Source organism: Catharus ustulatus, chromosome 2, assembly GCF_009819885.2.
Source record: "Catharus ustulatus isolate bCatUst1 chromosome 2, bCatUst1.pri.v2, whole genome shotgun sequence".
NCBI lineage: Eukaryota > Metazoa > Chordata > Aves > Passeriformes > Turdidae > Catharus > Catharus ustulatus.
The window spans coordinates 15,925,488-15,941,917 of NC_046222.1; the positions used below are offsets into that span (position 1 = coordinate 15,925,488).

Consider the following 16,430-nt stretch of genomic DNA (forward strand, 5'->3'; position numbering starts at 1 on the left):
TATGGGGCTGCTCCCCATCTGTACATGTGCTACACTGTGTCCGCTTTGAAATCTGGCATGGGGTGAACATCGAGGTCTTAACTTCTTGTCTTCCTTTTGTTTGGCTCTAGGAGGATGTTGTTACTCTGCAGCCTGATGGATAATCCCACACAGAATCACTGAATCAATTAGGTTGGAAAAGGCGCTCTGCAATCATTGAGTCCAGCCTGTGACCGATCATAACCTTGTCAACTGGACCAGAGCACATCCAGGCTTTCCTTAAACATCTCCAGGGATGGTGACTCTGCCACCTCCCTCAGAGACCCTTCCAATATCTAATCACCCTTTCTGTGAAAACAATTCCTCCTGATGTACAACCTAAACCTTCTGTGGCACAGCTTACAACCTTGTCCTCTCATCCTGTCGCTGGTTGCCTGGGAGAAGAGGCAGATCCCCACCTGGCTAAAACCTCCTTTCAGGTAGTTAAAGAAGTAGTGGTAAAAACCACAAGGGTTTTAAGTAATGGAATAATTAGATAGAGGTTGCACTGCTCAGAAGCCATTAGCCAAAAATAAAATAAAGCTTAGGAAAAAAACAGGATACAGAAAACTGGATGGTAAGTAAGGGTTCCCTCACCAAATATGTCCTGTTTAAAACTAGGCAGAGCATGAAATTATAAATGTTGATGGCAAGTAATGATTGTTTCAGGTGTAATATGCTGTAGTTTTAAGAATTCAGCTGTGATACATCCTTTATGTCTCTTAACATAAAAATTCGTCCTGTCCTAGAGATATGCTGGGCTTTAGGAAGTATAATCCAAGGACACTGAATGGTCACTTTTTCAAAAGAAGGAAAATAAAGGAAAAATTACAAAAAACACTACTTCTTTGATTCCTTTTGAGCTTCAAATATTTTAAGCTTTCTTTGTTTAGTATGAGCAGGATTAAAGCCGTCTTTTACATGAGGAAGTCTTGTCACAAGTGTTCCTGACCAATTAAAATAACATCAGTTTATTTGGTATCAATTGTTTGCCTGAATTCTACCTTGGGTATGTAGCTGAAGTAGTTCTGAGTAGTCATTTAAGCAAATGCTAAAGATAACTGTAGCTGCACCCCACTGGTTTGACTTTACTGGGCAGTCACCAACATTCATGGACAGTGAACTGTATAAATGAGTTAATCAGGTAAGTAATCTTTTTAAAAGTAAACTCAGGTTAGATTGAGGCCAGATAGCTGCCATCTCATCTGTGGTGCAGGTTGCATAAATGCTTGTGCTGATAAAAGGAAACAAAAAAAAAGAGAGCAGGATCATTTTCAATTGTAGTAATAGTATAGGAGAACAATTGCATAATGTTAGAGTGAATTTTAAAACACTTAAAATCTGTTTCAGTAGGAAAAAATTACTTCTCACATAACTAATAAGAAAAGTGTACGTTCTGCCCAATATTAAAAAACTTTTTCTCCTCCAAATTGCTCTACCAAACAGAAGTACTGGCATGCTAAACTCCTTTTTGGAGCTCTGAGCAAGCCAGACCAGAATGTTATCACAGTAGTATTAAATTAGCCATTGCACCAATTCTGAGTTGCCACTTCTGACCAAAGTCTCAGTTGATAGTGGTTGTATCATTTGAAGCACTATACAAGTATGTGATGGCTGTCACCTTCCAGATGTCTGTATATTTGCATAGGAGCTATCCTAATGGAATGAAGGTAAGGACTTGTTTATAAAGTCGATTTACTGTGGTCTGGACGGTGGTTTTTATGTGGAGACTTTATTCTTAGGTGCTTTCTGTGTAATGGAAAGAAAATGAACTAATAAAATAGTTTTTAAAACCTAGTAGCAATACTAGAAGCACTTTATTTAGAAATAAAGATTAGTTTATATTACTACTTAGTGGGAAATTATCTTCTGTTGTAGAGTGCAGAAATCTCTGAAACCGTTTTTCCTGCAGAATAGCCTCTGAAGTGTACATATATATTTTAAATAATCTTTTTGATTATTCAAGTTTTATTCACAGTATGTTTCCAAGTATATTACATATACTGTATTAGTATTGAACACACAATCTGTATTCTGATAAATTATTCTTAAAGGAAATTTGTGTGTCTGTGTTGCTTTTTTCCCCATGTCTTCAAAGGTTAGCTGTGTCTTAAATAGGATTTTCTTTCACATACCAGTGGGTATAAGATAATTTTTTCTGTGTGCTTCTGGAAATGGACTGTATGTCTCTTTCCAAAGGTAAAAGTTGGTATGCCTTAATTTTCTGGGAGTACTGTTAGTGTGACAGTGTACTCCTGCAGATTTCCTGCTATGAAAAATTTATTTGCAAGCAAATATTTAAAGTCTGAAATCCCAAGATACTTCTGTCCAGGATTCACAGAATCACACAGATTCACAGAATCACTATTTTGGAAGAGACCTTCAAGACTGAGTCCATCCTATGCCCTAACACCTCAACTAAACCATGGCACTGAGTGCCACATCGTCTTTTTTAAACACACATGGTCACTCCACCACCTCCCTAGGCAGACCATTCCAGTACTTTATCTGTGAGAAACATTTTCCTTATATCCAACCCATATTTCGCTTGGCACAGCTTAAGGCTGTGTCCTCTCGTTCTATCAGTTGTTGCCTGGAGAAGGAGACCAACCCCACCTGAGCACAGCTACCTTTCAGGGAGCTGTAGAGAGGGATAAGGTCTCCCCTGAGCCTCCTTTCCTCCAGGATAAACAACCCCAGCTCCCTCAGCCATTCCTCACAGGGTTTGTGTTCCAAGACCCTCCCAGCCTCGTTTCCTCCTCTGGATGCGCTCAAGCGTCTCCACGTCCTCCCTGACCTGAGGAGACAGAACTGGACACAGCACTCAAGGTGTGCCCTCACCAGTGCTGAGTACAGGGGCAGAATGATCTCCCTGCTCCTGCTGGCCACACTATTCCTGACACAGGCCAGGGGCCATTGGCCTTCTGGCCACCTGGGCACACTGCTGGCTCATGTTCAGCTGCCATCCACCAGCACCTCCAGATCCCTTTCTGCCTGGGCACTGTACAGCCACACTGTCCCCAGCCTGTAACACTGCAGAGGGTTATTGTGGCTGAAATGCAGGACTCAGCGCTTGGACTTTATTAAACTTCATCTTACTGGATTCTGCCCATCCAGCCAACTGTTCCAGGTCCCTCTGCAGAGCCCTCCTGCCTTCCAATAGATCAACACATGCTCCCAGCTTAGTGTCATCTGCAAATTTACTAATGAAGGACTCAGTACCCTCATCCATGTCATCAGTGAAAATACTGAACAGAACAGGGCCCACACAGACCCCTGAGGGACACCACTGGTGGTTGATCCCAACTGGATGCAGCACTGTTCACCACCCCTCTCTGGGCCCAGCCTTCCAGCCAGTTCTTAACCCAGCAAAGAGTGCTCCTATCCAAGCCATGGGCTGCCAGCTTTTCCAGGGAATGCTGTGGGAGACAGTGCCAAAGGCCTTGCTGATGTCCAGGTACACAACATCCACAGCCTTTCCTGCATCCACCAGGAAGGTCACCTGGTCATAAAAGGAGATCAGGTTGGTCAAACATAACCTACCCCTCCTAAACCCGTGCTGGCTGGGTCTGATCCCGCAGCCATCCTGTAAGTGCTGCTTGATAATGCTCAGTGTAAACTGCTCCATTACCTTACTGGACACTGAGGTCAGGCTAACTGGCCTGTAATTTCCAGGATCCTCCTTCCCACCCTTTTCCAGTGATTCAGAACTGCTGGTAAATGATAAAGAGCGGCTTCACAAGCTCATCTGCCAGCTCCCTCATCGCCCTGGGATGGATCCCATCCGATTCCATAGATTTATGAACATCCACCCTGCCTGCTTCCTCCTGGATAACAGGGGAGCCATTCTGTCCTCTGACACCATCTACCAACCCAGCAGGACAGTTTGTCCTGAGGACAAACCATCTTCACAGTAAAGACTGAGGCAAAGAAGGCGTTAAGCACTTCTGCCTTTTCCTCATCTACAATTGCTAAGTTCCCTCCTGCATCCAGTGGAGAACAAAGGTTGATCTTACCATTCCTTTTGACATTAATATATTTGTAAAAGCATTTTTTATTTTCCTTTACAGAAGTTGCCAAATTAAGTTCTAACTGAGATTTGGCTTCTCTAATTTTTTTTTTCCTACATGCCCTAGCATCCCCCTTAAATACTTCCTGAGAGACCTGACCCTCCTTCCAAAGCTGATACATCCTCTTTTTGTTACAACATGCCTGCTGTTCTGAAGAACTGGGAAGCAAAGGTGGGGGAATAACCAAGTCTTGCAAGTGGTGTGTGTCAGACCTCTGGGGACAGATGAATTCAGGCTGAGTAAGAAATAATAGTGACCAACATGCAACTGAATTCCCACAGTAATGCAGCACCCCAGCTCCTCCCTTGAGGTTAGCTTTTTTGCAAATTAAAGTTAGCAATGTCTGTGAAAATATTAAAAACTTATCAGACAAAATTTCTCTTGCATTTTCCCTATTTCACTGGGATCTTTTTTCTTTTTATGGTTCTGATTCAAAGAATGGTGATTTTCATAGGTGTTCTATCAGATCTTCAATATGAAGAATCCCAGAGGGCAATTATGTTTGCAGCACTGGACTTTGATGTGAGGATCTGCCCAAAAAACGTGGTTTTGTGCACAGGCTGTCTATTCTTACCTGCTCTGCTTCTTACTCTTTTTACTCAGCTGTGTATTCTGGCCTACAGCTACTTTCCTGCTGCAGAGGGAAGCAGCCATCTAAATTCCAAGGAGCTGCTCTTATTCTGGGCTTCCACCTGAACTGCTGCAGTTTCTGAAGTTCCAGCCAGTGCAAGATCACAGCCTCCCCACCCCATGCTGTGCTTGCAGGTACACAGTTACACCACCATGAAGGAGTTAGGAGTGAGAGACTGACCCTTCTTTTCCCTATTTGCTTGCCCCTGCTCAGGGTTGTCTTTATTTGTCTGCATAAACCTTGCTAATCCCCAGTGTTAACATCAAACTCTTGAAGCACGTGAACTTTGCCCAAATTTCACTGAAAACTGCACAGTGACAATAATGCTAATTTCTGGTTTGCAAATGCAGCACCAGTTTGCTTTTCTTTTGCTGTTGTCACCCTACAACAATACTGTAAGTTTAAATTTTCATTTGCAAGGTGTTCCAGGATCAATATAATTTCTAATACTTGTATTAGGATTATATAATCTTTAATATTCACTTCCTCAGTATTTATAGCATACCCAGGCTTGTAAAAAAAAATAGTCAAAATCGGGAGCGAGTACAGTAATTTCACGAGTACAAGCTGCACCAATTTGACTAAGATTTGCTCCTAAACCGGAAATGCGGCTAATAATCAGGAGCGGCTAATACAACCTCAGAAGTGCCTGCCAGAGTGCTGAGCCGAGCAGCTGCAAAGTCGGCATTTTGCGATTGTTACAAATCGCTACTTTGTTGCACCGCGGGTGGAGCCTGGCTCCGTGTAGGCAGAACGGGGGGCGGGGAGAGAGGCGGGAGAGCTCTCTTTCCTCCTCTGCCACAGCCCAGGGGAGAGACGGGGGGGGGGCCCGGCGCCGCCATTGCTGCAGCTCGGGGAGGAGAGGGGGGACCCGGGCCGGCCCTACCGCGGCCCGGGGAGGGGGGGGGGGACCCGGGCCGCCCCTACCGCGGCCCGGGGGGGGGGGGAAGCCGGCGCCGCCATTGCTGCGGCCCGGGGAGGGGGGGGAAGCGCGCGCCGCCATTGCTGTGGCCCGGGGAGCCGACGGGAGCCCCGCGCAGCCATTGCCGCGGCTCGGGGAGCCGACGGGGTGCTTTGTCCCCGCCCGCCGCCGCCGCGGCAGGAGCGGGGAAACTCCGTCCCCGCCCGCCGCTGCTGCCGTAGGAGCAGGGGAAGCTCCGTCCCTGCCTGCCACCGCAGGGCAGCGCCGACCCGGGGTGACCGAGCCCAGGGGCAGCGGCGGCCGGCCCCGAGCTGCAGCACCGTGCTGGACCACCTGGCCCCGTCAGCGGCCCCTAGCGGGCCGAGCCTGCACAGCCTTAGCTCAGCCAGTAAACCCCGCCCTCCCGCGGTTCTGTTAATAATTGCACGCGGGTCCTCGCTGCGAACGACAGAGCGGCTTATATTCGGGTGCGGCTTATCTATGGACAAAAACCAAAATATTTGCCAACACCCAGAGATGCGGCTTATAGTCAGTGCGGCTTGTATTCGTGAATTTACTGTAATTTGTTGGTGAGTTGATTTGAACTTTAAAACAATAAAGTTTTGATAAAGTTTTAAAGTCTGTTGATGGGTAAAAAGTGTAACTTGAAAGAGAAAATGCAAGCTTCCCTACAGTGCAAATCAGGTCCCAGTGTGACTGAATTCTGCCAATTGCTGATCTGGGATACATGTTCTTTGAATGGCAGAAGCTTGTTAGAGATACCCAGTGTTTGTAAAACACATATGTGGCTGTAGATAAGGACTCAAGTGGCTCAGTGGAGCAATAACTTCAATACTTAGCCTTATTCCTTAGCTTCCTATTCTGAGCAATCAAGTTTACATGTTCTTTGCCAATACAGCAAGTCACAAAGAGGATGGAGGTTTTCATCTACCTCCCAAGATTGCAGAGGGTACCAGGTTCAGTTCTTTCCCTGATATGCCACAGAATGACACAAGTGATTTTTTTCATTAGCTGAGGTTATGTAGTTGAGTTTTTGCCTCAGTGTAGCAAAGTGTTTAAATAGATGCTCGACTCGAATTTTGTTAATGCATGCTGAATTTAGATACTTTCAGCTCAGAAGCTGTTAGGATTTGTAAAACAAAAGCATTTGTTTAATATTTATTACTTACAATAGCAGGGGCAGGGGGGGAATATCTATGGATTTGCAACACAAAGCTATCTTTAGTGAAAGTAGTTGAAATATCTTTGTGAATTTAAATACAAATGGTCCTGAGTGACAATCTGTCTGACAAGGCTGTGTATAAAAAGCTCCTCTGCAAGCTGCCAGCACCTAGACATTGTTGAGGCTTCTGATTTTCTCCTAGCCAGGAGGAAAAATGTGATGAGAAAGTGTTTGAGGAGGAAGAGAGATTTTAGCAGTGGTCTGAAGGCAGAAGGATGACATTAAAATAGAGATGCTTATGCCAGGAAAATGTATTGAGTCACTGAATAACCCATTAGAAGTGGAAACTCCATTGGTTAAGCCACTTGGAAACAGAAAAGAAAAAAAAAGGCCAAGAAAAAATAATTTAACTTCTATTAGAATCTAGGCTATTTCTGTCTTATGCAAGACATGGAACATACTTTAAACTATCCTTAAATTCCCTAAAATTTGAAATTATCTACAGTGTTGCATTCATTTTAGTGTCAAAAGCATAGTGAATTTTTTACTTCTTTCTCAATTGCTGGCAGACTGAAACAAATACATTTTCCCCCTTGATTTTGCAATTATACTTTTAAAAATACTAGTGTAAGTCTCTTGGAAGCTGGAGATTCACCGTTTCCCTCATAAAAACAGAAACTGTGCCTGGTTCCCATATAGTACCAAGCTGAAGCACCTCTCTCCTACCCATGAAAGGCTGTTCTGAAGAAAAGGGATTATTGCAGAGCCTGTATCAATCAGGTTGTAGTGATGTGAGGAGAGATGCAGTTAATAACCCAGAGAGAAATACAGAGGCTGCTCCACTCATTTCCTATGAGCTCCTAAAGAGCTGAGAAACACAGCTTTGTCCTGGTGACCTGAGCTGCATACAAATCACCTCCCGGGGAAAATCATAGCTCTTCCTTGGGCCATCTCACTGCTGAGGCTTCCAAGCTTACTTCTTTCTCTCTTCCATTGTCTTTGAGGATAAAAATAAGTGTGGTGAAGCACAGAACATTCTGTTAGCAGCCAGAAAGTGTGGTTAATTAGACCAGCACGTGTTATTGATGAGATTCATATCACTTAAGCCAATGGGAAATCTGAAATTGTTGGGTTGTAGAGAACATAAAAAAAAGTAGTAGAGATTTATGGTCATTTCTTTCCTTTTCGGGAAGGAGGAACAGATGTTGTTTAAATGCATATAATTGAGCAAACTCTTAAAAAGAATACTCAGAAGCATGCTTTTATAAAATTAATCATGGAATCCCAGAGTGGTTTTTGCTGGAAGAGACCTAAAAGATCTCCTGGTTACAGCCCCGTACCATGGACAGGGACACCTCCCACTAGACCAGGTTGCTCCAAGCCCTGTCCAGCCTGGCCTTGAACACTTACAGGAATGGGGCAACCACAGCTTCTCTGAGCAACCTGTGCCAGGGCCTCACCAGCTGTTATTTATCATGGTCTGTTTTTAGTTTTAAAAATGCTTTAAAAACTGGGAAATAAAGGCACAACCAAGTGCAGAGTGTTGCTCATTAGGTCACCATCAGATTTGATAATTTGAGATCTTAGCTCCCCTTGACTGACAAATTAATTTTGCCTTGTGTGTTATTTTACATTGTTGAGCTTTGCTTCCTTAGGAAAGATGACAAAATGCTGCTGTCAACACGTTTGTATCTTGTTTTACTTTCTGGACATTCAGAAAGTGCTCTGTAATTTTGGGCCTCCTTAAATGATGACTCAGAGAGCAAGGATGTAGGTAATCAGAACTGAAAAAATTATTAGTATCCATGAGGCATCTAAGGCTAGAAAAAATGCTGGCATTTTCACACTGAATTTTCTTCCTTTACCTACAGTGACTCCATTTATTTTATATGAGTTTACTAACAGAATATGGGATGTTTAGCCAGGTTTCTGTATTAATGAAGTAAGCCTAAACTATATAGTCTTTTTTTCTTCTCATTTGATATTTTGGTCATCAGACATAAAGAAATGCTGTCAAGTCGCAGTCTCCTGGATTAGGCTGGGAGATCTGAGCTGGCTGTGTGCAGTCATTTTGAGTTCAGACAACCCTAGTTCAGTTGTACAGAAAGATTTGTGCTGTTCTTGGTCCTTTCCAGCCCAAACCATGTTGGGATTCTGTGATTTCCAGATTTGGAATTTGTGATTTTTGTGATTTCCTTTCCAGTGGAGTCTCTGACCTGGAAAGGGAAACTTCAACTTCTGGCACAAACCTGCATCTTCCCATTTGTGCAAACCTTAGGCCATTTATTAAGCAATATTATGCAAAGATAATGCTACTTGCCTTCAGCTCGTTTTTGTTTAGGAAGGCACTAAAAGGAGAAAAAAATTCTAGCTGTCTGGTACTGTTCAGCATAATTGTTTTCAAGTACTTGAAATTTATACTGCTGTGAAGAATAATAGGAAACTGCAAGTGAGAAAAAATACATCAGTGATAACAGGGAAGAAACATTTCTCTCTACAGCGAGATGGAAAGAACAGCCCTTGCAGATCTGCTGGAAATAGGTGTTATGATTCAGTGCACACCATCCATCCTCCTCGGCAAAGGTCCAGCTGCTTCTGGCATTCTGAAAGCAAACTGTAGCACACCATTTTCTGGGAGAGAGCAGAACGAGGAGCCCTTCGTTTGTTTTCACCAACCTGCCTGGCCCCAAGCACCCGTGTCCAGACCACATCCAAGATGGGAAGTGTGCTAAATGAGTGCCTGCACCACAAATGGAGTCCTGTGCCATAGAGAGCCAGGAGCAAGCCTCATCCTTGAAAGGAATGATGGAATTGTCTTTACAAACGTGCTGTGGGTCTGCTGGCAGATAAAACTAGCACTGGGAGATAAAAGAAACAATGGGAAGGATTCTACTGATTGATGAATGGAAAAAGATATTTGCCTTTACAAACTGATAAATGCTGATAAATGAAATTGGATATTGATATTGAAATGGGGAAAACCCATGAAGTCTATAAGAGTTAAAAATTAAGAGGGAGGGTTATACATTAGAGGGGGATCTTAGGTATCAGGTGTTCGGAGAAGTCAAGTACCTCAGCAAATGGGGAAAGAAAGAGGGAAATTAGGATAAAAAGAGAGGCTTCGTGCTCCAAAAATTTGAGCAATCCCAGGGGAATACCCCATGGCCTTTCCCTTTATTTGAATAAAGTAGAAGGACTCCTCTGTCTCCTTTTTGGACAAAAACCTTTGGTGTTTGTGGATTAATTTTCCTGAGAATCTGAAAGGGCTTGGGTGTGGTTTTCCAGCGATTTCCTTGCAGGCAGCCTTATGGATCCAATTCTTTTAGACTTTCCCGCTGCAACCTGCAGCCACAACTACATGCATTGCTTTTCAGCCACATCCCAGAGACATTTTATTTTCAGTTTCTAACTCGAGGCGAGGATTTTCAAACAGGTGAAATTTGCTGCTTTTCAGGGAAATATTTAGGAAAGCAAGTTATAATTGCTGTAATATTGGGGCTCTGGCGCTGGCGCTCGCGGTGTTGGGGTGCAGGTGGCTGCTGAGGGGGGAGCAGAGACACCCTGGAGCGGCTGTGAGGGGTGCAGAATTTATTCCCTTATCCTTCCCTACAATAGTTACAATATTTATTCCCTTATTTATTCCCTATTGTTCGCTACAGCCCCGCGCGTCCGTTTTAAGTTAGAAAACTGCAAACGACCAAATGGCGTCGGGGCGATGCTCTCCCCTGCCGGATTTCGTTCCAGGAGTGGTGACCAGCTGTTAATTCCTGAGAGTTCGGGGGTACGCGGCTGCGTTCGAAGCGCGGAGAGCGCCCCAGGCGCGGCAGAGAACGCGCGATGTGTTTTGTCCCCTCCGGCTGCCCGTAGCCGCCCGCAGAGCCATGGCGGGACGCTGGGCGCCGCTTCCCACGCACCGAGGAACACCGAGAGAACTATTCCTCCCGGCATGCTCCTTGTCACTGCGCTTGCGCAGTGTTCACCCGAGCGCCCATCTCGGCATCCGCTTCTTCCAGCTCCTCACGGTCTAGGGGCGGCAGGGACTACAATTCCTAGCGTGCCTCGCGGCGCTCGCGCAGGCGTAGCGCTCTCGTCCGCCATCTTGGCCGAGTAGACGCCGTCGCCGCCGCCACTAAACAAACCCGAGCGCGGCATTGGCGAACGCTGGGGGGGAGGGGGGTGCGGCCGCCGCGGAGCCTTCGATGTACCGGGCACGGCTGGGCAGGTGGGTCCTGCTCCCCGCCCTACCCGGGGCGCTCCGCCTCGGGGAGAAGGGCAGCTCCGTTTCCGGGACGGCGGAGACCCGCCGCCCCCTTACGGGCCCAGGGCAGCGCCCCGGCCCCCGCCCGCCGGCACTGCTGCTCCGCCCGATGCGGGCAAATAGCGCCAGCCGCTGCTCGCTCCCTCTCTCTCTTTCCCCGATCCCGGCGGGCACCCTGCGCCGCTGGCTCCGGCCGGTCCCCCGCGCCCAGGGCCCGGGAAGGGCGGGCGGGGAGTGCCGGGTGGCGGCTGCCTTCGGGCGCCCTTGTAGGAGACCCTCCCCCCCTGCAGCCCCCCGCTGGAAGCTGCGACGGCGCCAGGGCTTTTGTTCCCGGTGCCCACCCCTCCCCACCCCCACTGTCGTGCCGTTCCCTGCCCGGGCCGAGCCCCGCTTGCCCAGGTCGCCTCCGGCTGCTTTTTTTCCTTTATTATCCTCGTCGCATCGGGGGGATGCGCCCTCTCTCACCGCCGCCCCCGGAATCTCACTGCGTTGGGATCGAGGTGTTCCCGTGTTTGGCGTCTTTTTTGGAGGAGGGGGCTGGTATCGGTATGTGGAGAGCAAATTTTCAGACACTGTGTTTTTGCCATCCTGTCATATAATATAGGCTGGCTCAAAACGCATTCTCCGGGGGGAAGAGGAGCGTGCGGTTCGCTGGAAGGATTCTTTTAATAGGTACTCTGCATAAAGAGAGGGAGGAGACTTGAACATCAATTCAGAGAGCATTTCAGCGTGAAAAAAAAAAAAAAAAGGCTTGAGAAGGAGATAAGAAACTCCGTAAAAAGGCTTGGGTGATGCATTAGAGCTGGAGAGGATAGGATATCCGTGCCCTTGCGAAACTGCCGAATTCCTTCATGCCACTACAAAGACTGGGGCGGGGATGGGAGCGAACGTGTCGGTGGAGTTGTGAGCAGGCTGAGAGGAGTTTGCATTAATCGGCTTGGGAAATCAATACATTATGGACTTGAGCGTTTATATTCTTTTTCCAGTGAGGCTGAGCTCTGCGGGAGCACAGACACAAGGGAAGGATGCCTGTGGTGTGGCCAACTCTTCTGGACCTCAGCAGGGATGAGTGCAAGAGGATCCTTCGCAAACTGGGTACAGTAAGATACAGTTTGTGGGTCTGTATTTTGCCCTTTTAAGATTTGGCTTCATGCTGCTGGCATGAAATATTTTAGTTTGTCTGTAGGCAACTTGGAAGTAATTTCTTGCATTTTCGATGTGTTGTTCATTTGATAACCTTGGCTTAAAGTTGTTTGACCAGCACTCAGCCCTAGCAAAACGAGTAGACAAGAACTGTTTTGATTTGGTCGAATCTCTCTTGGATGTCCTAGGTGCCATGTTGCAGGTCAGGGTTTTTCTGTCACTATTAACCTGCAACAAAATTTTCTTTGAAAGGAAAACCTTTCAGTTGATTTTTTCCTTTTTGTTTGTTGTGTTTTTTTGTTTTTTTTTCCCCCTGGTTCTGTATTAGACACCTTTTTGTACCTCAAAAAACCCCATTGTGGAATCCTGGTTTAACTGGCACTGTAGGAATTAATTCAAGTATGGAAGTTACTATTGTGAAGACATAAAACAGGATTTTCAAAAGTGCTGTATGTGATTTGTATGTGTCAGGGCAGTGGAAAAACGATGTCCTCGCTCAACTGCCACAAGCACAGGAGCCTTTTTCAATGTTTCAAATGTAGCTCAGTATTTGAGGCCCCTGCTCAAGAGATAGACACTGGGAGATATTTCTGTGCTCTGTCTTTGTAGATCTAAGTGTATGAGGAGAGATGTTTCTGTGTTTTGGAAAGTAATAAAAACATTTGCCCTTTCCTTACATACCTGCTTTTGGCTACTGCAGGGATGAGAATCCTTTGTTAGACTTTTGATCTGATCTGGCATAGTTGGTTTTGAGTTCTTATGGCTGAATTTGTGTAATTAAGGGTTTGGGGTTTTGCCACTTGAATGATACTAGATGGGGAAAAAAAACCTTAGATTTTTCAGAGTTTCTTCTGAGGACCATGATTTAGGAGATGGTGTCAAGAAGAAAGTTGAGCCTCCCTCTAACTTTCTATGACTGTCAAGTGACAGCTTTTCTTGGACTGCTAAGAGATGGTGTGTTGTATTTCGTAACTGTGCCAAGGTTCTCATAACATTGTGGAGCCATCCACTTTATTTTTTGAGAGTTGAGAATTTATTTTCCATCCCTTTGCCCTTTTTATTTCATTTTTTGGGAATGTGGGATTTGTGTGCTGTTGAAAGAGTGGTGCAGATGTTGCAGACAACATTGCAACAAGCTGTACTATCTGTTAAGGTGACAACCCTAAGTCTTAAGCAAGCCTCAAGAAGGACAAAAAACTAGGAGAAAGTGCAGAGTGCCAAAAGCTTTTTGACCAGATCTGTGCTACTGAGTTTCATTAACGTAGCTGTGCTGGCTGGAAGCATGGAAAAAAGACTTCCACCCGAGCTGACAGAGGTGTGTTGGCAGAACGTTGCTGGTGCAGCTGAGCCAAACAGAACTGCAGCTACACCTCCTTCAATGACATAACCTAGGCTGACAGGAAGGAAAAAAAAAAAACGGAACAAAAAAAAAATATTTTTGTTTTACTGGCATGAGCTGTGTCCCCGCAAGGGGGCCCTGGCAGCAGGGTAAGGCTGAGGCACTGCTGCCTCTGTGAGTTGAGAGGAGGCACACCACAGGACTGGGGGGTGAAGGAGCACAGGCATGGGAGCAATAGCTGTGTGACTGTCACATTCAGCAATAGCCATCTGCCTTAGAGGGTCCTGCTTTTCCAGCTCACAGCCCAACATCGAATTTGGCTGATGGTACAGCAGTAGTGGGACTCCTGTGTAAGGAGTGAGGCAGGGATGTAGGTGAGGCTGAAGCAGTATGCAGGACCTGGTGTTGCTAGTGATTGGTTACTGAACGAGGTGATGATGGTAGCACCTAACACTAGCAATAATGGTATTTACTTGTCAAACCCATTTTAGCTATTTCGTGTGTTTTGTGTTGGGAAGAGAGCGCACCAGTTAGTGATTGCTGCATAAACACAAAGGGGAGGAAGTTACAGCTGTTCTGTAATCCTTACTAGCTTCCAAAAGACCAGACTGTGCATTTTTACAGCTCTAGTGTAGAGGATCTTTATTTATAATGCACAAGGAAAAAAAAGTGTGCCCTTGATAAATAATTATATAAGTTGTTAACAGAGGAAAATAATTAGTATCGTAAATATTGTAACATGATTGTCTAAATAAATGTTGATATTAGTAATAACCATTGCATTAATTAGTGAATGTTTTATAACTGAAACTGTAAATGCTTCTGTAGGTCACTCAGCATCCCTGTGCAGGCTGCATAGTTAACCAAAATGACTCTGTTTTTTGTTTTTATCTGCTTAATCGGGACAGGAGAGCAGAATTTCTTTTCAGCACAATTCCTTGATTTTATTTGTAAATTAGCTCTTTGGAATCCTAAAGTGAAAGCTTTTCAGAATAGCATCAGTGTTTTCTTTTGCAGCAATGTTAGGTTTAGGCCTGCACCTTTTATTCTTGATTTTGGTTAACTGGGATCTGTTGTGGGGTTGTTTGAGTTGGCTGCGGAAATGGAGGTGTCAAATGAAAGGCACCTATGTAAGGATCAAAAGAATTTTTGTGTCTGGTTTCCCTAAACTGTGTGAAGCTGAGAACAGCAAGTCATTCTTTCCCAAATTAGCAGGCTTCATTATTTGCATTAGGAGTATCTTCACTCTGTTTAGTAGGACAAAATTCAAAAATATCAGTAGCGTTTTACAGTTCCATTTTCTTAAAATGCTGATGGCATGACATCACAGTCACCTGGAATTACACATTTCTGGTAAATCAGAGTTGCATTTTTGTGTGTTAGTCTTTGTGGTAGCTCTGTGTTTAAGAATATCTGGATTGTTTATTTTGTGTTGAGCAGGTTTAATTCAGTGTGTTACATTTCTTTCAGATTCAAGCAGTTGTACTGTATCAAGTAAATAGGCATAAAAGATTATGATGATCATATTTTCTCCGTGCTAATTAAGGGAAAGCATTCAAAAAGAGCCCAGTTACTCTTTTGATAGTACATTTCTTTTCCAAGCCAAGCTGTTCCATAAAACTCTTAATAATGATACGTGTTAAGAGAATTCTGAACTGCTCTTCAAATAGTTTCTTCAAGCTTTTTGCCTGAATTGTCGGGTCAGAGAGAGCTTGACACATTCATTTGGGTTTATAAACTAGATAATCCTCTGTGATGAGACAGTTGTTTCATAGAAATGTTTTATGCTGCAGAGTAATTGACTGAGAGAGTTCCAAATTGTCAATCTCTTTTGAGAAAACACTAAATAATTGAAAGACATGTTCCTCTTAATGATTTTTAAAATTATTAGAATACTATCAGTAATATAGAAAGCAACATTTTTTTTCCCTCTCCTTTGCTGTGAGCATTAAATAGAAATATTATTTGCTCTAATTCTTCAGAACTGGAGGCCTATGCAGGTGTCATCAGTGCCTTACGTGCACAGGGAGACCTTACAAAAGAGAAGAAGGATCTTCTTGGAGAACTCTCTAAAGTGCTTAGGTAACCCTGATCTTTTTAAACTAACCTGTTTTCTTTTAAGGCGTTACATACTTTTTCTTTCACCAGGATCAAAACGTAAATCTTAATTCGGAGAAGTAATGCTCCGTGTTGCTGAGGGTTCATTCCTGTTCTCCTTGGTGTTTTTAATAAGGAAAATAGCTATCTTTCAGTGGTAGAAGCCTTACTGGTTTGTTGGATGCTTTATGGGATAGTGAGTGTTAAAAGGGTTGCAGCCAGGTCATAAATGTACACTGGCTTGTGGTTTTGTCAAGGTAGAACTCCAAGGTCTTTGAGCCCAAAGTACCTCAAGAAAGAATGCTGCATGTCCTGTGTGAATTTAAATGTATTGCTCTCATTAGGAGGTTGGATTCTAGCTGTTTTTCAAGGATGCCCTGTGAACAGTAATGTTCTTTTCATTCTTCAGTAATGTTTTTGAGCAATAATATGATTCATTCTCTCTGTGATAGCAAGGGTTAAGTGACAACCTCTTAAATGTAAAGTCCTGTTTCCTTTCTTCTCTTACATAAATTATTCATAAGTTTAATTTTAGCTGGATTTTTAGATGAGTGTTCGTGTCTTCCCCTAATTAAAATAAATTACTTTGTTGTTTTTTAAATAGTATTTCAACAGAGCGACATCGTGCTGAGGTTCGGAGAGCAGTAAATGATGAACGACTAACAACGATTGCACACAAGTGAGTTCCACATCATTTTGTCACTGATTTCCAAAAGTACCTTTTGGGAAATCTGTTATGCCTTAACTGAATGGTAGAATTTTGAATTGATGGTGGTTTAAAGAATCAGTA

General features: G+C 44.4%; 1 protein-coding gene across 8 annotated transcripts in view; it reads left to right on the forward strand.

The window, feature by feature from the left end:
* Positions 1-10,887: 10,887 nt before the first annotated feature.
* Positions 10,888-16,430, forward strand: part of EMSY (EMSY transcriptional repressor, BRCA2 interacting) — a 41,471-nt gene continuing 35,928 nt past the window's right edge. For all 8 annotated transcript variants that reach the window (XM_033051508.2, XM_033051510.2, XM_033051509.2 and 5 more), the window contains exons 1-4: positions 10,888-11,025; positions 12,048-12,156; positions 15,526-15,625; positions 16,245-16,319. In XM_033051508.2, coding sequence (XP_032907399.1) covers positions 12,087-12,156; positions 15,526-15,625; positions 16,245-16,319 — 245 coding nt within the window. In that variant the 5' untranslated portion in view covers positions 10,888-11,025; positions 12,048-12,086. The remainder of the gene's footprint in view (positions 11,026-12,047; positions 12,157-15,525; positions 15,626-16,244; positions 16,320-16,430) is intronic.